The sequence below is a fragment of the Ischnura elegans genome, chromosome 9 (assembly GCF_921293095.1).
Source record: "Ischnura elegans chromosome 9, ioIscEleg1.1, whole genome shotgun sequence".
Classification (NCBI taxonomy): domain Eukaryota; kingdom Metazoa; phylum Arthropoda; class Insecta; order Odonata; family Coenagrionidae; genus Ischnura; species Ischnura elegans.
Window position 1 is genome coordinate 30,229,614 of NC_060254.1, and position 22,688 is coordinate 30,252,301.

The 22,688-nt window shown below is 37.2% G+C and overlaps 1 protein-coding gene across 4 annotated transcripts in view; it reads left to right on the top strand.

The window, feature by feature from the left end:
- LOC124165377 (organic cation transporter protein-like) overlaps positions 1–22,688 on the top strand; it is a 217,037-nt gene that overhangs the window by 180,730 nt on the left and 13,619 nt on the right. For all 4 annotated transcript variants that reach the window (XM_046542759.1, XM_046542757.1, XM_046542761.1 and 1 more), the window contains exons 2-4: positions 17,069–17,445; positions 19,018–19,179; positions 21,321–21,467. In XM_046542759.1, the coding sequence (XP_046398715.1) occupies positions 17,080–17,445; positions 19,018–19,179; positions 21,321–21,467 (675 nt within the window). In that variant the 5' untranslated portion in view covers positions 17,069–17,079. The remainder of the gene's footprint in view (positions 1–17,068; positions 17,446–19,017; positions 19,180–21,320; positions 21,468–22,688) is intronic.

A 22,688-nucleotide genomic window follows, 5' to 3' on the forward strand; every position in this document is an offset into this window, starting at 1 on the left:
GTTCATGGTGACATGACAGGATAAAATAAACTTTGCTATATTCCACAAATTATACTATGCCGGTTTCGACTTTATAAGGTCATTATCAAAGGGCAATAGAACAAATAGATTGATAAATCGATATCTATCAATTTGTTCTGTTACCTCTTGATAATGACCTGAAAAAATCGAAACCGGCAGAGTTTTAATAAATACTGTGTGGAATATAGGTGAGCTTATTTTTCAATCCATTTTGATACCATCACGATTGGTGATTGATAGATAATCTTGATATCTCATGATTGATGTTATCCCTTAATGCCCATGAATGAGTGATTATACAAGCAAAACCATTTAACCTAATATTTTTTAATATAACACAAGATAACATGGATATTGCTATGCCTCAATGGTAAATTTTAGCCACTGGGCCGAAAAGAACTCAGGAAAATGATTTCATTGAGAGATATAAATTAAATCACTCATAGTAATGATGATTCCATCTTTCGGGATTCCTTCCGCGTAGCTGTTTATCAGTAGACAATAGTTCCAGTTATCGACAATCTTTCGTCAACTGATAAACAGCTACGCGAGGTAAAACCCGGAAGATAGAGTCAGGATTAGAGCCCCGTGAAAGACTTCACTCATACATTACACACAGTAATACTTTGAAAGCTGCTGTCGCTCCATTTGATTGAATGACGCGGTGGGGTCAACACCCCCTGCATCCCGCTAGTGATAGCACAGTCTACAATGTACAACATTTCCAAAAGATCTTCTTGTTTTTCAGAGGCTATAAGCTTGAAGACCATCTTCTCTCTTACGATTTCAAAAACTGTTAACTTCGATTTTATCATTTGCACACAAAATAAACAAACATTAGATCTATTTTATCTCCGAAATATTACATCAACATGCATTTTAGAGTGAAGGTAGATAATATAATCATAAAATATTACTATTATAGTCATTTGTAACTAGTATTTAAATTTTGTTCGCAGTTGAACACTAAATATCCAATTAGGCAATAAAACAGTATTATTTTCACTTATGATCGCATGGAATGCTAGGTCCTAATTTCTAAGAAATTTTTCTTGGAGAACGTTATGGCGTGGAATAGCGCATAAAATCTATAAATAACCACGGGTGGAAACCAAGAACCACGAGCAATTTCCCGAATAATTGATATTTTTCAATGTATCGAGAAACCGCTAAAGTAACGCTCGAAATAACAGCAGATGGAGTTGATCGGAAATCTCTTTTATGACGTTCACCGCTGTAGGCATGTCATTAGCTTAAAACAGCATCGGTCTCCAAAAAAGTTTCTTTCTTCTGCTGTAAAACCTTCGGTCTGAACACCTGGCGAAGGTGAGTCAGAAAAGAGGTCGGGGCGAAATGAATGAATAAACGAAAATGAAAGAAGAACGAACAGAGGAAGTCAAATTTGTAAGCAGTGAAAACTAAACCATGCAGACGACACACCCCATTTTTACCAGCTTTTAAACCGAACACGTGACCCGTTAAGACTACGGATGTGTTCCTCAAGCGAGGATCAAGGCCGCGAATTCACGATCAGCTGGACTCAAGGCCGTACAATATATCTTAGCGGTCTACTTTTGAGTCTAACGACGTAAGCCACTGATTCGTCCGTAACGTCGCCGAAACACTAACATTTTGATCTCTCCTTTTGTATTTAACAGATTATAATTCCATGTATGATATAATTTTGCAGAATGTAAATTTGGCTATACTCACATAAACGGGGGCAATAAAGTTTTCTTAAAGAACGATAGAATGATCTGAGCGATAAACTGTGCTCACAAGTTTTTGTTGTTGAAACATTGAATTTTAAACTATTTACATTTTAAAAATTTCAGCTGATTCGATTTCAGTTCAGCGCAAAGCCGGTAGAACATAAGAAGATAGGCATTTAGGAATTTTTGAGAAGCATTTCATTTTTTCATACAGTGTTGGAAACACATTTAATAAAAATGCGAAATTGAAAATGATAATTTTACATGGAAGTACGAAAAAATATACCTTCCAATAAATTTTTCTCAATTTTTTTCCGGTAAAATTGCTAAAAATGTGTCATCTTAAGTATTACAACGTAATTGAAGAGCACTTGGTTGCACAGTAATAGCTTTGTGCAACATTTTCAGCTTGAATCTATTTAAATGAAAGGTTGTTTTCAAGTTAAAAATATAAAATTCTATCTTCTTTTTCTTTCAGAGTTTAGATAAAGAATATTTGTGGCAATTCCTTACCATTAAAAAAGTACTGTTTCTGGATGATATCCGTGAAGTAGACCTTAGAATTTAATTTCTCATGAACGTTATTAGTTTTTATATTTGAAAAATAATGCATAGATGTAGTAGTTCTTATTTGAGTGAAAACGTTGGTTAGTGTGACATAGAATGCCCCAATAGTAATAGTTTACTTAATATTAGTTTCTACATTTGATAAATTTCTCAACTCAATGCTTTAATCATTATTACGATGCCTTTCACCATCTTAGGTATCGCCAGGTCAGTTTTCAATGTTAAAATAATAATCAATGGTTATCGAAATATACGATTCTAAATACTCTATGAGGATTTCTAAAGGTTATTTTACAAGAGACGTGAGACTTTATGTTCTGATATACGTGCTGCGGTGCAGTGAAAACTGCATCATGTAAAGTTACAGCATTTAACTCCCTCGTATATCCCCCCGAGTTATTAAGAATTCTGGACCGTACGAATGACCGCATACTTTTGAGTGTACCTTCTCGCGTCTGGCACAAAACAGCCTCAATCGGACTTATCAAGCTCGTTCAACAAGTCTTTTATTCTTGAGGTAGTATTTGTTTACTGTGGCGGATTAGAGGAGATTCTAAAAGGGATTCGGCCATCATTTCGGGAAAAATTGAAACCAAGAGGACTGCATGGAAAAGACCCTATTCCATGTAACAGAAAGCTGATTTATGTTGCCACTTCGGTCGGATTTTAATCGGTTTTCAAAAATGTGCGCGGCGCTGCGATGAGTGCAATGCGATAAACTTTTTTCCGATATTTTGACTTATAATATTTGTCATTGCAAGGAATAGGCTGAAAAGTTATGAATTTGATGGATCACATCGTCATGTAAGTAAATTTCGGTTAACACACCGAATTATATCTTATTTCCCCTTGAAAATCGGATCACTTTGTCCGTCAGCGACGCAAGTGACGACTTTTGTAAACCCATTTAAATGCGCGGTGGGTGACAACACAGAGGATGACTTGAGGATCCTCTTTTGTAGCGTTCGTGATTGAAACTATGATAATCTTAAAGGTGGCTCTCCTGTGATTTTTCATTTCACCAGCTTATCAAGCAATATTTAAAAATAAATTATGCATCTCTAAAATGTCACTTGCCTACGCCCATGATCCACAGACGCATTATAGATTGTATGTGTTGCATACCACCAAGGAATCGCGGAAAGTAATGAACCGCCCACCCAAAGCAACAACCTATTTTCGCCCCTACTTGCATAAATATTATGTTATCACCTTGAAATTTTCAGAGAAACCCCCTTGTGAGTATATTAATGTATCTCAAATATGAAAATTGTACCTCTTTATAATCTCTAAGGTTCAATTATCATAAACCAAATTGAATGACTACATGGGTCTGCTTTATAAACCTTGAAAAGTTCAAGATGACAACGGATCTCAATCCCACGAACACGTTCAAACCAACTCCCTTGGTGCTAATACGTGCGAGTCTTTAAAATAACGCATCATTCCCGCTCAACCGGTCCTACTTTCACTTATTTTCCTGAACTATTGCTTGATTTAATATTTCGTTTTCGATCAGACATTTTCAAGTAGTATAGAGTAGAGCATAGCCCATTTTAATAATTATCTACTTATGTCTCAATTATGTAAATTTGTCATCGATATAGATATTTTCATGCAACTTTATGATCTAAAATCTTGCCTTTTAACGAGAGTTACAAGTAATATGAAAGGAATTGTAAAGTATACAAATTTATACACAAGCAGATATTGACAAGGGCCTACTCTTTATATCCTGAATATTTCAAGATTATAACATAAGTTTTAAACAAACAAATCACCATGAGGAAAGAAATGGCGAGCGGGAATGAAGCGTCCTCGTAAGGGTGAAAGTGTTTTTTCATATTTTAATTCGAGTCGATATACCTTATTCAACCAACTCCTTAAGTGAAAGCGATAGCGGTCGAGAAAGCAAGACGCCTTGACTGGAGGTGAGTGGGCTCATTGCGAATTCCAAGTACGAATCTCTGCTTACGCTGAAGTCATGTTAACTCATACTGACGTCAAGAAATGTTCCGATACCTTTCGAAGCCAAAAGGAGTTCATGGTTACCCACGTCGATCTCTAAGTAGCGCACGCAGATAACAAATGGAATACTATTTCACTAATCCTGTTTTTCATGATTTTTTTTCATTTTGTGTATAAATTGATTTCCTGTTTCCAGTAAAGGTTAATAGCTACAATGCCCACTCCTTATTCTGTCGCTTTAAGCCATCGAGGAACTTTTTCCAAGCATTTTGGGTCTATTTTGTACCCATTTTTTTAAATGGAAGTAAATCAGTTTTTACAAAAGCCAAAAGACTAATGATATTATTATTATATGTTAAGAGCATAACAACAGTATGAACTTAATGAATGAAAGCTCATAGAAGTAGTTTCGTTTATTTAAAACTTTAAAGACATAAAACGCAATTACGTTCGTCACTTCCACATTGAAAAATTAAAGCAAAATACGATAAAACCCGTACGCCAATATCTTTAGAGCTCATTACGAGCACTATATTTTTTTATTGTTTCTAATGTTAATGCTCACAAATTGAGAATTAATGCTCAAGACGTATTAGAGGAGAGGTCGTCTTCTCCGATCAAATCTACATATTGATTTTCAAATTGAAAAATATTCGTATAAAATCGTTTCCTGCTTGATTTGGTGGAATTTCGATATATCCATTAAGAAAGAACACAAATTGTAATTTCCACACTATTTAATTCCAAAACTCAACAACCGACCCTGGTTTCAACCTTTGAAACCTTGAAAATGACACATTGTGTTGAAGCCTTGGTCGGTTGTTGATTTTTGGAATTAATACTTATAATTAACACTTATGTTCTTTCATCATGAAAAAATATTCACCCAAAAATAGTATAGCAAAATTGTAAGTAAATAGTTAATAGAACACTCATGATAGTACAATTTGACTACTTGAGCAACGACTTGAATGTTGTGTGGAAGACATTTCAAGCGCACACTCCGTCTGTCGGATGGGACGTTAAGCTGTGGTTCCCTTGGCGCCTTGGAGCAGGCTAATGCCGACACCGGGTTTCTCTCCACCCTTCGTTACCTACCCTTACCTCATGGCGCAAATGACCTCAGCTGTCGGTCGCATCCTCCACATGCTTGAGCAAGGACATAAGCATAAGCGAGGCCAATGTGTATTTGATAATATTGCAATGAAACTTCCCGTGGAAAATTTAGTATCTTTTGCCACAGACTATGACACTCATCTTTGAATATAGAGCAACGTTATTTTTTATTCCTTTATAAGGATGTATTTCAAGATAAGAACTGAGATTTTGTTAAGAGTCTTCTTTTATATTCATCGTCAGTATATTACAAGTTAATAAGATTTCAAAGTAGCTGCTGCTGATCGATGGTACCTACGTCAACGGAGATTTGCCTCCGGAAAATGACGTTATTTACCGGACTTAACCCAAAACTGTATAAAAACATAAATAAAGGCATCCATTTTGAAATACAAACGAATGTATATCAAAAAGAGATAACGACGATAAAGTGCTACGAACCAGAGGCAGTTCTCAAGTAAATGACTCGTTAAATTCCATCACAGCACTTTCTTCGGTGGCCTCCGGAACTACCGACGGAGCTCAGGCCTTAATCAGAGGCGAGGAATGGAGGTAATCGGAGGAACAAGAGGTTTTAGGAGCGGTGACTCGAACGTGATTACCAGTGCAGAGTCTCTATATCGCACTATTATGTTGACGCACCGTGTTTTCAGCGAACTGTAAATGGACGCAGTGGCACATCCAGGATAGGGACAATGGGGGACTTAGTGGTGGACCTAAGGGGTAAGCTTCCATCAATAGTGGGGATCCGGGAGGTTTTGAAATTTTTGAAAATTTCCAGGTATGTAACAACGCTTTAAGGTTTTCTCATTACTAATTATCATAAGAATTTAGTTTTCAAAAGAAACATTTATGTACATTTTTTTACATCGAGTGTAAATTGGATAATCCAGGGGGGGATGGAGCCCCTCTTTGGATCCACCACTGAAGGGACATGATGAATACAAGCGTAATAAATACCTCTGATATAATTTTTTATCATCTCAGTTTTTACCTTACGTTTACCTGTTACGAGAGCACTCGTTCATTAAATGATTCGTTTCATACAACTGAAAAGCACACTATTAATTAAAACGTCACTCGCAGAGGAGAGCTATTTTAGGCATTTGCATAAGTTTTAGTGTCTTACCGTTCACGAGTGAATCATGTTTCTAATGGATTATATGGTTCATAGGTGACATGGTAAGAATGAAGGTCGTTTCGAAAATAACCCGTCAATCATGAGTAATCAGTAGCTCCGATTGAAAGTAAGGCAAACACTCCCCCCGAAAACCTCCGACTACAGAAAGCACTATAACAGAGTGATTACTCGTATGTTTTGAGGCCGCGGGGGAATTCTCTTTATGGAAATGGACTGCAAAGTGGCTACAATTTTCACGTAATTGCCCTATTTTTTCCGTCACTCGAAGCGACTCGATTTTAAAAGGCTGGAAAACATCCACAGTAACCAAAAACGGGACGCGAAAATTGTCGTCGAGCCTAAATCGACCACTTTGAAACCAAAAAGTTGAGGTAATATTTTAGGGCTAGTTAGAGATTAGTGAAGAGACTAGAATAGTATGTGCGGAACTTGAATTTTTCAGTAGAGAATTCTCCAGTAGGCCGCTGAATGTGCTGTCACAAACCGCGCATTTGCATGAAATCGCAAAAGTCGCCACTCGCATAAAAGACGACGGAGCGATCCGAATTTCAAGGATACATAAGCTATAATTAATATTTTTAACCAAAATTAATAATCTTGATAATAATACCTGTAAAATTATAAGAATTTCAGGGCTATTCCTCATGAAGACAAATTGTTCTCTCAATAATAATAAACGAGGCGTGTAATGGGTTATTTTAATCCACTACGTTAACGATGGTAAAATTTATCCTAATGTTTTCGTTAAAAAACTAGAAAAATAATATATATTACATGAAACTTTTAGGTAGGTAACCTTCGAGGAAAAATCACCTAACCATGATCACTTTTTTGTTACATTCCACTGTTAAAATTCTTATGGAAAATAATTATCTCAAAACTATATTATATAATTTTCTTACAGTAAAATCCGAGCGCATACTTCCGATTTTAATAACACCGAAATTTTATATATAGAATGTAATTTAACAAATTTAATAGGTAATTTCCTACCTTATAATTCTCTTCTTTTCATTTCAATACGCTTTGATGCTAACAAATTTGCGTTCATATGGAAAGAAGCCATTAGGCAATTGATTATTCAAAATTAATTTGTAAATTTCCCACCTTATCTTTATCATCTTTTCGTTTTAATTCCTTTTTCTTCTTTTCCAATTTTGCTCCTTTTGTTTGCATAAACAAATATGTTGCTATGATTATTTGTTTGTATCTTCCTTCCCATGATCGCCGCGCCGCCATTGGACTTTGGTGGCCATTTTTTTTAACTAATCTCCATACTCAATTTTTGACGAAAAGACAGATAAATAATGAGAAATTTAGCGTTTTCATAATTTTTCCCGGAGGTTCAGACAATTTTAGAGGGGGTCGCCATAATACTTTTTGTCCTATCCCGTCTCGCTCACCCCAAAAATTTGTATAAGTGAGTGAGTGAGTGGTCGTAATTGGGCTTTATAGTACATGGAAGAGTGTACACGCTTTTCAAAGGAGAATGTTACATCTATGCCTCAGCGTTGATAAACGTTACTATGGAGTACACCCGTTACTAAGCCATGTGCATACGAGAAGTCGCTCCTTCAGATCTTACGCAACCGTGGGATTAGGAAATGCGGATCAGGAAAAAGCACGAAACCAGTCACACGATCCAATGGAGGTGGCGAAAATCGACAGCTACTCAAGTCACTCGTAACCTGCTCTCTCGCAATTTCGTACCAACCCATCTCGCGAAATGGTTCAACACGAGCCATTGTATCACCCTATCGCGAAATGTCTTTGCACTACCAAGAAAAACGCCCAAAGACAATGGTCACTCACGAAATCTAGGTTTCGCTTTCACGAGTTCGCGAAAGAGAGAAAACTATGAATTCGTCACACGATGTTATGAGTTGAGCCTGATGATGGACAGCCATAAAATTCAAGAAAACTCAACAGATGATGGAATCATTAAATTGCATCTAAAAACCAAATGACATTTCAAAAAAGACAATACTTTTGGAGTCAGGCGAGCGCCCATAAACAGGGAAGCCATCCAGCCATCGTAACTGAATATGAAGCCATCAACTGTTTTATTAGGTCATGTAATTGAAAATCTCACAATTGTAACTATATATAGAGTATATCTATGTATAATTATATCTATGTATAATTACACATAGACTAAAAAATTTATAAAATAAAAAGTAGGGTTTGCATTCACGTAAAATATCCTTAAAGCGCTTAAACGATAACCTTCCTTTTATAGTAATCATTGTAGATTAATATGAAGCCATCAACAGTTTTATTAGATCATGTATTGAATATCTCACAATTGTAACGCATTGGGAATCACTTTTGAGACTGGATTTAGCGTCGCGCTGTTTGCTGATAGCGCCAGAAAGAATCGCGTTTAGAGGCAGGAGCCTATTATCAGAGCTCAATGATCGGAAGAAGGAAAGATTCGAAAATAGAATTATGTTTTCGCTGTGGAGGAGGCGATGCGTTGTCTGAGGTTGCGCCATCCACACACGCATCGGTAATGCACTGTGGGCATATGTTCTTGAAGAGGCAAGCTAATCTCTTCCCATTTTCTGCTCTAGTAGGATAGGCTTCGCGTCAGCTAAATGGATTTTTTATTTGTAAAATGCTTGTTCTGTTACCCTTTAACGATATACCGCGCGATACTCTATTTCATTTCATTCTCGATATGCCACTTACGATAGAGACCAGCAACTGAAATCAACACAAAAAAAAGATTTGTCAAAAACTATCAAACTGGTATGATAGGGAGTAGTTTTGTTAAATATTCTTTAACTTTTATGCAAATAATGAATCACTTGATTTATTTTATCAAACGTCCTTGATAAATTTTATCAAACATTTCGAAATTTCATAACTTGGTCAATTGTACGAAAGAGTTAGGTAAAAATAACTGCATGAATTCTATACTCTTCAGAGTTTGGTAACTATCATCGAAGTTATGATTAATTTTACGAAAGTACTCGTTTAGTAACAATTATCAAACTCTATTGTTTGCTTTGATAGAATTTACTAACCGTTTTTCGTAATCTATCGAACGGACTGTCGTTCTTGTCTTGTTTATACCAACACACAATTACAAGTGAAAGATTCCTTAATAGACCCTACTTAAAATATATGTTGGTAGAAATGATTTTATTTTCATCATTTGTAATTTAAAGAAAATTGTAATTTTTTTACGTTCATTTTTCTGTTTATTTATATTTTTATTTATAGTTTATTTTCTGTTATAATGTGCAATGTAATCCAATTACCAAAATTTAGCATTCCACCAATTGTTACGCATCATATTCATTGCGTTAAGATCGTGGCATCATAAAAGAAGACTATCTTTAATAAAAGACCAATTTTCATGAGTTATAACTTTACACCATAGTAACGAAGTTGCGTCTTAAAAAGAAAACATAGCTATCAATATATATCCAAAGGTCATATGTCCCAGAATTTTCTAATAAGTCATTGTCTCGTTGGCGTTTTTTGAAGGTAAGGAAGTTCATTTAACATGCACAGCAATTTCAACTTCCAAGACAAGCCTTGACCACCGCTATATTCTATTGATCTTCTTAGGTACTTCCGCACAACTAAAGCTCTCATTACGGAGGAAATTGCACTAAATATTTGTATATAAAATCAGAACTACATATTGGCGGTTCACAAGAATATTAGCAAACATCCCTGGGTCTCAATCACATACTGCGTCAGATAAAGAGGCAGCACTATCCATTCTGAAAAGACGTGAAACCAAGGCGAAAAGCTGCCTCGTTCAGCCGCGAATAGATTAATCACATCGAAATCGGGTATTTATGACTCAAGATAAATACTCTGAGCAAATATTCAAAATTCTTGTATTTATGGCATATAGTATAGGTATATATATTCAAAACCACTAAAATTTAACGGTAATACGTAAAACAGTGCAAATTTCATGCGTGTAAAGATCCAGAGGGTCTGATTTCAATAATGAATGACGATTTTTAACATAAAAAAATAATAAATATAGTTTTCAATAAAATCTGCTGTCTAAATTAAGTCTGTTGTGAATTATCTTAAAAATTTAGTGCTACGTGCTAGGGCTCACTGGAGTATTATTACCCTGATTATAAGTTATTTACTCAGTAAATACATACAAATACGCAAGTAAATACATGTAAATAAATAACCTAGATAACAAACGAAGGCAAAATTTCCCCAAGGTATAAAAGTCCATTGGTAGGTTGAAAACGATAGTGGGAAAAAAAACTACAGGGAAGTTAAAGAATTGATAAATAATGCGTGAAGTAATGAGAAATAAAGGGCTGCAGTGTAAAAACCCCTAAGATATATTTATGTTCGCGGATTCCGTGTAGGGCTCTAATAACAGCTCACGAAGTACAAAAATCACGAAAAAAAACTTTTTTCAGGATTTCATGAAGTATTATGTGCAGGCAATCCATAGATCAAAATATTAAGGTACGAAAAGGCACAAACATAACTGCCCAATCTATGCCACTACAACACAATAAATACCACTTTAATGAGCTTCTCGTTGTGTTTCTTGTGCTCTCCGGGCTTCTTATCTTCGTTTTCTCCGCAACGCTTGCTCATCTTTCGAGTTTCTCAACCACAAAATCACATTATTCAATTCAGGAACGCGGTCACGACATGTCTCACACGACGTAAGAAAACTTGCGAAGGTCACAAAGCCACACGTGAGTATAAAAGTGATTATTTCAGAAAATTCCACAATAATCACTCACTCAATGTTACAACGTTACGGTTACGGACGTAACTTATAAGTTCACATTTATATTATATATATTTAGGGTTTAATAACTCTATTAAGTTTCATACATTTTCCCGGAACTGGCTTGAAGGATTAAAAAAATTAAAAAGAAGGATAATGTCCTTCGAAAGACAATATTTGCCCTTTCAAAAGACTTTTTCAAAGTTATCACCCTGAATTTTCCAAAACAATACTTATTTATAAATCCCATGCAATCATAAATACTCTAATTTTATAATTTTACCCTAAATATAGTAATAAACCAGGTAAATACCGAAATGTACAGGTATATGTATGTATATGCCCTAACCCTGTTATTTACCAGTTCACAACAGTAATGTTTTCCCACAATGGCGATATTCTTCCAATAAAAATCGATATTGTTCTCCCATTGAAACATATAAGGTTAAATGACCTTCGATTAGGTATAAAACTTGCAGAACTTTCTACTGTCGTAAAATAAACGGTATCACCCCGTGGTCAAATAGGACCGGTGAATATAAAATCGCCTCTCAAATGTATCGTATTACGGACTTACCTCGATCGAATTTCCTTGGCACAATGCCGATGAGTTGAAAAACATATCAACGAAAAATATAGCCTTCCTCATGAATTCTTACATTATTTTCTAGATCAGTACATCTCATCAAGATTCAAAATAGCGTGTTATAGGGCGGATCCTGAAATTCCTTTAAGTTGAACAAACCGCAATCAGAGTATACAGATCATATCTTCCGGGAATTGAAGCGCCGATAAATATGAAAAGTGAGCAATTTCATGTCATTCTTTTCAATCATCAATAGACTTTCGCGGAGGTTTTATGGGGCGTGCATTTGCATGGAAATCAAGGACGAATACGACCCAACCCACTTCGGTAATCATCGTAATGTGACCTAGATGGATGCTTTCAATACGCCATTTTGTTGATGGGAAAAAAGTGGGATGCTATAAAGCATATTCACCGAAGTCAAAGGGCGCGCAAAGTGGATCCGAACAAAGTGAATATTGCGGTTGGGAAATTTTCCCTATTCAGAGTGTTGTTGTAACTAGGGGATTGAAAAGCAAATATTTGGCGAACCCACAAAATTTATTTATACAACCGCGATTTCGGTGTTGGACGTCATCGTCAGGTGGAAAACTCCACGGAAAATATTTTATACTGATTTCTACCGAATACCCTTAACGTTGAAGCCATTGTCGAATTAATAAATAATGTGAAACTATGTGGTCTTTGCTTTCCTACCACAATAATTAATAAATTCCACGAAGTCACGTCAGTGATAGCGACAATCAGGTCTTAAGGCCTGTTTACACGATACATTAACACGTACGAGTTAATGTAGGTACGTTTGCGTGAATGATTTTTGTGAACCGGAACGGAACATGTACGAATGCATGAACCAAATTAGAACAGGTTCTATTTTCTGTGCATGAATTCGCACAAGTTGGGTGGTTACACGGTGCATTTTGGCGTTCATTCTCGCATTCATACATTTAGACGTTAACCCGTACGTGTTAATGTACCGTGTAAACAGGCCTTTATACCGTCCGAGCCGCAGCAATGACAGAATTTCAAGCTCGCAAAGAAAAAGAAATAGCGGGAGTCCTTACCACTGAAATTACTAATTCTATACAAGAGAGTAATGAGTGGAGCACATATGAAATTTCCATGTCTCATCCAGTAGTGAATAAAATCTGTTAGGTGGGTAAAATAGAAAATTATTTTCAGAAAGATCACTAAAAATAGGTCGAATTTTAAAGATCTTTGCGGGACTGCCAAGCACTACATGCTGGATTATCGAAATTACAAAAAGATTCTTCTATCATTATGCCATGACGAATCTAGGCATAATTTTTTCCAAATGTACTAATTGATTGGCCAGAGAGTAGGTACTCATAAAAAGACCTATTGATATAATTGCGCGAAAGAACTCGATAAATATAGCAACAACTCTCAATCCATTATCCCTATTGTACTATTTTATATTGGTTTTCTTACAAAGGCAATTTTATTCACTAGTGTGCATACACGAAGCAATCAGGAGAGATATAAGTTTTTCGTTGAAACATTTACATGTATTAGTACGCATAATACATAGATAAATATTCGTATAATACAAAAATTACTCGATTTTTTTCTTTCTCTCGACTCGATTTCTGAAATTCGAGGTGATTATCTGCGGCGTTGAGGGAAATGACTTACGGTGGAACCATATTTTCGCGATAAATTTAATTTCTTGCCACTTTTCTACTTTTTCAAAAATAGACTGATTTAAATTAAATGTAATAAAATTGACCATACGATAGCATGAAACAAATATTTGAATTTATAAGGAAGCCAGACTCTAGTCTTGAATTTTTTAATACCATACATCCTATTTCCTTGGATTCATGCACATAGAAACACAGAAGTAAATCGGGATGATGCCAGAGAAGGAGTTACCATACAACCTAATTTAATGCTACGCGTGCTTCATGAATCGTGTCGAATGCCAAGCCTATAAAAGTTTATGCAATGACTCACATTTTTAATCAAATAATGAATACCTCACCTAATATTTTTTGGGGTGGGCTAACACAAAATCTATGACTAGTGCAGAACGATTTTCAGCCCAAAAAGGATGTCTCGTGGCGTAACAATTCCTACGTAATCTGCGCCAGGATCGTTGCTGTATAGCTAAGGAACAGAATCCTTGCCACATTAACGGGCGTTAAATCATGTTTAGGCGATGCATTTCGGTACCCTCGTCGGTTGTTGGACGGGAGAACGAAGAAAGAATTCCCGGAGTCGGAGAAAATCCAATTTTGCGGACAGACATACTCGCGCTTGCGCTAGTTGTCTAGCTGTTTACACAAACGCCGGAGGTGATTGACATGCATCTTCTGATTGGATACATACATCATCGAAACATGGTTCCTGATGCAATTGAGGATAGGGCTAAATAAACAAGGAAAGTATCATGTCCATTGGACAGCGAATTGAATCCGGCCACGTTGCGAAATTCGTCTACAAAGAGTTTTTTAGGTAAACGTATTGATTCAAGCAGTGCTCCATCGAATGTTGACCGAGGCTTCCGCGGATAGTTGCAGTAGAAGCAGTTAGGTCTCTGAGTTGTCTTCCGCGTCAATTCTTTTCCTTCATCAACGCGGAGGAGAACTCTGTAACCTAGCTACCTCTTATTGATGCACCTAACTCCTATTGGTGGATCAAACCGACGAATTCGGTGGCTCGTAACTTAGAAACATGTTTTCTTTTGCAGCCACAGTTGAGCTCTAGTTAGATAAATCTCTTTGCATTCATTAAAGTTCCAACCCGTATCTTTAACACAATATCAATTTTCGTCAGTTTTGTACAAGGCAATTATATCATAAATGGGACATGGTAAAGTGAAGCGTTTGAAACCTTTGAAGCGTTATAATCCGCATTTTCACACCTTTTACGCCTCCCGAGGCAAGTAATTACTCCTCCGATTGCCCCGTCAGGGGCGGTCTTGCCAGGTCGGTTGGTCGGCCTCTTAGGGAGGCCCCTCAACGCTCGCGTCTATCGTGAAGCGTGTATGAGATATGAAATGGAGGAAGACTCAGACTACTCGGACTAAACTGAACTGAACCATCTTCCCAATATTGGGCTAAGACCTTCGATATACCACAACCGATTACTAGAAAAGAGGTCAACTGAATAAATTAGTAAAGGAAAAATGGCGATATTTAGATTTTTCCAAGCGTCAGAGTCTAAAAAATTGTTGGGAAATGAGTACCTACAATGCACATTTAAAAGATTTGCTTGAACGATATCCAAGATTCGACTTTGTTACTGTACCTTCTCTTCCACGGACGCGTAACAAGTCCTAAATAGACCCATGGATGAGGATACAAACATAATCTACATAAATAAATACATATTTATAATTAAATTGCATTTTTCAAAGTTATATGAACATAAATAGCCACCAAAATATGTGTCCATTGCACTGCATAGAAAATTGCGACGCATAAAGCGATTGAATTTAAACTATTCCTCGAGTATATAAATAATACATACTATGAAAGAATCAATGAGAAATTAAGTATTGCTTAGCACAAAAGATATCAATTCTTTCGAAAATGTCACAATGAAATCTCTTGAAGCCAAGCACCTCTAATCGCTCTTGAGATCCCTTCGAATCTCGGGACTTATGGAACAAAGTACGGCGACACGGCTGCCAAAAACGTGTAACGTTTTCAGTGCGTGGGCGCGCATTTGTGTTCCTTCCAATGTATCCGCTTGATAGGTACACCACTCACGATTTAAAAAATATCGTCTCCCTTGAACGTTCTTTCAACTTTACACACTGCATACAGCTGAATTTTTTAATGTTAGTGTAGACCGCAAGGGGCAATTTCATATTGTCATCATCCTTGAGGGTATGCTTCGTTCAACTCACATGCGTAACGTATGGTCGTAGACTGCACGGAGTCTACCAGATGTCATCACTATATTGGTTTAGTGAAATATTTCCAGCCTGCCGCGAGAACGGCGGTGAAAGGCACATTGATATTGCCATGAGAAAAAATTTCACTGAGCTGGGATTCGAACCACAGACCTTTGGTTTTCCGAGCCATTGCGCAGACCACTACGTTATCCAGATTCCTTGTTTCACTTGGAAATTTACTGAGGTTAATAGAGCCTATTTCTAAGTCCTTTCAGTCCATCCATGATGGCCCCGCGAAGTAATATGGGAATGCAAAAAGACACTACCCTGTGGCGTTACTATGGGGGGGATGAGGGGATAGCCTCGGAGAAATAAAAATATTTATAACTGTTGTCAAGTGTTGACATTTAATAACTGTATCTGCTTAAAGTTATTTTTTTGCCAAAATTATGCAAAATGTATTTCCAGGCATGTCATTTTTCTAAAATTTTCCCGGACCCCAGAAGTGAAATTCCAACAAATGGCTGTGGGAAAATTTCCCAGAATCGGCAAGTCCGGTATAATCATATAAATAATGTAATTATTCCTTCTTTTCATGGCAAACTTCTCTAAAGGACTGGTTATGCAGTAGATTAACTCATAGGAGTTATTTTGTGAATGCAAGAACCAGAGCGGGGCAAAGGGGCACTTGCCCCGGGCGGCATATTTCAGGAGGTTCAAAATTTTTAAAATTTTATTTATATAGTTATTTATTTTTAATTAAATTATTTAACGATAATTATTACTTTATAAATTATTAAGCTACAAAATTAATAAGAGTTCTTGATAGCAAAGATTGTGTGTAATTTCAACAAGTGCATCTCAAAAAATAGCTCACGGATGTATTATATTTTGCAGAGGAAGGGAGGGGATGTTATGGGAGGGAGGCAGAAAACTGATCTTTACCCCCCATGACCAAACTCCTAGTACTGGCCTTAGAATGAACTATTATGATGGACCGGAACGGAACATGAACGAATGCATGAACCAAATTAGAACAGTTTCTGTTATCTGTTCAAGCGTCCTCACTAGTTGAGTGTTTACAAGAAGCATTTTTGCATGCATTCACGTGTTAATATATTTGTACATACATTAAGTCGTTCATGCTAATGTACATACTGTCTAATCAGGCCTTAAATAAAATTTTCAAACCAAGTTTCTTTTTATACATGCAGATTTCAAATTTTTAGGTAGAGGTGGTATATCACCCAGAATACTTTTACTGGATGTTAAATTCTGATGAGAAATTGACACATTTTTCAAATGGTATGAGTTTCTACGATGTGATGTTTTCTAACCTTTTCCTTATCCTTTACAGCGATCGTTACGATGGCTTCGGAGCCTCCAACCCCAGTCAGCAATGGGAGGGACGTGGCAATCACCAAGGAGGAGAAGATGAAATCGAAAGCGGAGGAGGCCGGAGACAAGCCTGCTGGAGGTCACCACGAGGATGAGGAGGAGTTCGACCCAGTGACGGATGCCATCGGAGACTTCGGCAAATGGCAACTCCGCCTCACCTTCCTCCTCTCCCTGCTAAACTTCCCATGCACGTGGCACATCTACGCCTTCACCTTCCAGTCACTCGACAGCGACTTCTGGTGTGCCCCGCCCAGCGACCTGGTCCCTCTCCTGGAGAAGGAAGGTGGCATTTCAACATTTTGGAGGAACCTGAGCCATGTTCCAAAGAAGGATGCGGTGAGCATTGATTCATCTACATCAGTGGTGGATCCGAAGAGAGGCCCCCCTGGGGTATCCAATCCTGGATGAAATGGTTATTTTGTTGGAAGTCCCACTAATATTGAGAGGTTACCCCTTACGCCACCTACCTACTCATCCCCCTTTCCCCAATCCTGGCTCCATCACTGAACTACATCTACATACTAGCCTGCAAAATGGTATCAACAGGCATGTGGGGTCAGGGGGTGTTTAGACACCTGCTGTTTGCAAGTAAAAAAGGAAATGTTCCAACGATATTACGCCTACATCTACATAATACCCTGCCAGACACCTCTGGAGTGTTTAACTAGCCACTTAGTAAGTTAGCCACTGGGGGGAGGGGAATTTCTGGGTTACAAACCCCCCTTGAGCCTTTAAGAGAGATGCCAAAAACGAGTAAGATGTACGAGTACCGAGTATTCATGTACAAGTACCATGGATAAAAAAATCTTCATTTTAATAAATACTTGTTCAAAATACTGTTTCTGAGTCCTGAAAATCATGTTTTCAACATCAAAAATGCCCTGACCCCCCTCCCCTTGGCCCAGGAGTGTTTTCCATACACCCTGGAAGGCCTCGAAATCTCTGATAAATTCCCCCCATTTCAAAATTCTGGCTACACTACTGGCAGAGGGTGCAATATGCAGCATGCAGGAAAACAGCCACATGCACACCACTTGGTCATAAAATGCTATGCATGTTAACAAAATATTTGTGCACACACACTGATTTTTTACTACATTAAATAATTAAGGCTGGGTGAATATGTATGTGCTATAATAATTGTCTGAAACAATTAAACTAGAAATTGGGGAGATTGCCCACTCATATTGCTGATATATGCTCAAAGTTCTTGTTTAATTAAGATCAAAGATTAAGTGTTTCAGGCAATTGTGATGGCACATTTTTCCAACCTAAATTATATAATAACCTTAAAAATCCAGAGTATTAATTCAAAACTGAAAAATACTGGATACCCAAGAAAAACCATTTTCATAGTAACTGAAAAGTGCATCCAAAAAAATGCATTTCCGTAGCTCAGTAACTGAGGAATTTTGACCCCATGTTCATGGACAAAAAAAATTGTTTTCAAATTGTCTCCCCTTTCACCTCCTGAAGTATTGCAGATTCTTCCTGAAACACCCTGTATCTAATTTATCATAACTTCATTTATTTTTTAACTCCCTACAGTTTAATTCTTGGTAAGTAGCGAGCCCAATAATATTTCACTCATATTACTTGCTGGGAAAGTATAAAACCATATGTAACTACAATTCTAAACCCTCATCAATTGGATGGGTTATTAACTGGATGGACTTGTTGATAGAAGTTTTATTTTGATGCTGAGTTTTCCTTGACTAATCCCTCCCTATCCTTGCTTCATGTTGTGAATTTCCATTGCTAAGGTCATTTGTAAACATCATACCACTCTCAGGACACTTCCATCAGTAGAACCTGCACATAAATATACTTGGTCATTGGGAGAATTTTTTTTTCCGTTAGATTGAATTCAATTGTTTTTTCTTTCTCTTCCCAATGTCGTCAAGCCAGTTGGATGAAATGGAATATGACCCGTGCGAGATATGGGATGTAGACTATGAGGCAATCCTTTCACACTCCCCGCCGCTACCGATTCCAGCTAATGCCTCAGTAAAGGCGTGCACCAGCTGGGGATTCAATGAGAGCATAACTGGAAGGACTGTTAAGGGACAGGTAAGGAAATACTCTCCAGCCTCAATAAAAATAATGACCTCTGCAACACATTCATTTGTGGTATTTTAGTCCTAAGATTGATTTACTGTAACTCTCCATTTTACACTTTCCCAAGCTCTTACTTCAGTTCCCTGATGTACTTCTTCCTTTTCTTCCCTGGTGTCCTTCTTTATCCTTCTCACACAAATCAAAACAATATGAGAGTTCTTCCCAATAGGGTAGTTTCCTTCATCAAAGAAAACGAAAAGCATTGATTGCGATTCGTTACCCACCATTAGTGTATTCATTATATACAAATTATTTGGTTTTAGAAATACCAGTTTTGACGAATGGCAATGGTCAATTTTATCCTTATTTGAAAAAGGCCAGATTGGCGCCAATGCGATGCCATTCCACGTGACTTCACAGGGACCTAGTTTCTATACGAGTAGATAGGAGTTTTACATCGTCTGAGATTATCAATGCATGCAAGAGACCCAGAGCTCAGGGAAACATGTCTTAATAATCTACTATTAAAACTGGCTAAGGTCGGAAAGTTTTCTTCGCTTGATAAGGCATTAATAATCCTTATTTAAGCCAAGCACTACCAGCTAGCTGGGTACTCTGCTACCTGCTAGCATCCTGCGTCGTATCAGCGCTCAAAGCCTCGCCCCAAGGTCACCTCACTTGCGGCAGCGAGAACCAGAACGATGTCACACGGGCTTTTCCCAGCATTCATACTTACTTGTCACGTTTTGGCACGCTTGAAAATTTTCAATTTTCATTTAATCGCAAAAAATAGATATCGTCATTCAAAAATCTAAAAGCATGAAATGCATACTCCAGGAGTAATAATCTTTCGATTTAGGCAATAAAAAAATTATAGGAAACCACCCTATTTGTTGACTTTTGTCTCCTGAGTAACTGTTGCAGCAGCTACTTCAATCCTGTTTCTTAATTTTTATAGTTCCACTGTTAGTGGAGGCATGGATGTTATTATTACCTGGAGGATCACAACCAAAATTAATACGGAATGAATGTTGCACAGCAACTTCTGTCTTTGCAAAATGTAAAACACAAAAAGCTTTCTGTTCACTAGTCGCAATCTTTGCCACTAGTGCTTTCTAGTGGATGGCGGCATATACATTGGGTGCACCTGTGCATTGCTGCCAACAAACAAAACTGTTTGAGTTACTCTTTTGTTTGATCTAACATTTATGGCCTAAGTGTATTGAATATTATAAAGGGTCAAATCCCTATTATTCATTTTGAAACACCCGGTACTTCAGCGTTGCAGCTGGGATACATTTTACTATGGTTCTTTTATTTTATTTTTTAATTCCTTTTGCATTTCCTCTAGATTTATATTTGACTGTGGTGTACATAGACCCTCATTTCTGGGCAGCCCAGGCCCCCACCCAGTGAGAAATGGGTGGTGGAATCCACGTGGAACCCACGTGGGGAATTAACGTGGATACCACGTGTTTTTGGTCGTGGAATCAACGTGGAACCCACGTGGAAATTTGGTGGAAAAATTAAACCAGCAGTTGGTGCTGTCCTAAAACCATTAAAACCTCAACCACTCTATATCTAAACCTTCTATATATGTGTCTACGATTTTTCATGTGCTCTCATGGCTGCCTTTCCACGAATTATATAAAAATAGAATGTGCGATACATTTTCACATAACTAGCGTGGTTTCAGGATGATAAATGACGCAATGTCACCAGAGAGTTAAGTTCCACAAATTAGAAATTCTGTTTAACATTTTATGATAATCACCACAAATCCACTTGAAATCAACGTGGATTCCACTAGGGTCCAACCACTCAATATCCACCACCACCAAATATCCACCACTCAACGTGGATTCCACGTGGGTTCCACGTGGATTCCACCACCCATTTCTCACTGGGCATGGGCTGCCTACATTATATTCACCCCTGAGAGGACTATCATCATCAACTTCAAACATTGACTTACCCCATTGATCTCCCTGAGTTATGGCATCCCTTTGAACTCAACAAAGCTCAGAAGCATTATGCATTAAATGCCAGAAACATCATCATTGCTTGAAACCAATGGTAGAAAATGTTGATTTTTGCAAGCAAAATAATTATGAAGAGTGGAATTAAATAGCATGGATAATCTTTTTTTTCAGTGGAACCTTGTGTGTTCCAGACATTACTTAAACATGATGGCCGAAATGATGTTCCTTGCTGGTGTAGCCATTGGAGGTCTTGTATCTGGACTGCTGTCGGATCGCTTTGGACGTAAGCTGACATTAATGGCTTCACTGGCTCTTCAGGTGAGACTGAAAATGTTAGATGTATGCTAAAAAAATCACACACTACAGTGAAGTTCTCACATACACATACAATATGCATAAGATTTTTGTGAATATCTCATTGATTGCATATTATTTTAGAATGGTGGTGTGAAACATTATTTTTGTGACCAAAATGCTCTCTCCATCTTAATCATGACCACTCTGACTGAAATATCATAAGTGCAATTACCTACGTAATATAGTAGCATAGCAAAAAGAGAATTTGCTTACTACTCACTCAGAGAGTGAGCAGCACACAACAAAATTTAACGAAGTCAAGTTTTAAATTTAACTAAAAACTAATTCTTAAGTTAAATACTTTTCTCAAGTTGTACAGAAGAGAAAACAGCAAATGTGGATTTTTATCCTTGCAATATTAGAATAGTAGACAAAAAAACTAGCTTCAACTCATTCATGTTGGAATTTTCATAAAACTCTGAGTAAAATTGTAAAAACTGGTTTTAAAAAAGCCCTAACATCTTTTGTGTATGCCAGATAAAAAGTACTGCCACGAAAAGGGCACTAAAAACTGTTGACTAGAGTCAGAAATTAAGTTTTAATGGAGAATTGGTGCAGATTGGGGTGTCCTGTCATAGTGAGAGCATTTTATTAGCAGTGCTACAGCAGTAGAAAGCATTTCAGCACCTATATGAGATCTCATTCTGCCCTCAAGTTAATTATTTGCATTCAGTCATAGTATGGGTTCTCAACTTGAATGACGTCAGTTTGCCGTTGAAGAACCCAAATTGCGAAATTTCCCAAGTTCGCAATTTCCCCCTCTGGAGAAATTGCAAAAATTTTTATCTCTAGCAATGACATTTTCTGCTATTTTGGCACTAAAAATACACAATTGATGGGATGTCAGGGAGATATATTGCTAAAACATATTGGTGGAATTGAATAAATTTGTTTTGTACATTAATATTTTTCTGCAAAAATTAATTAGTTTGTGTTGGGGACGTGCCCCCTAGGTAAGCCACTGTGTAATACGAATACATATATAGCAGATAAGATGATACCTGAGATGCTAAGGATTATTTTCTATGTCCTTGTTTGAAAAATATTCAATTTAAGGGGAATTTTGCTGCCTGTCTGGATCCAGACTCCCTTCAAAGGGAATGTTGCTTCTAATTAACAATGACAAAGCTTGTGATAGTAAGGTCGGTCTCTCATAAAAATAAATTTCCATGAACTATTCCA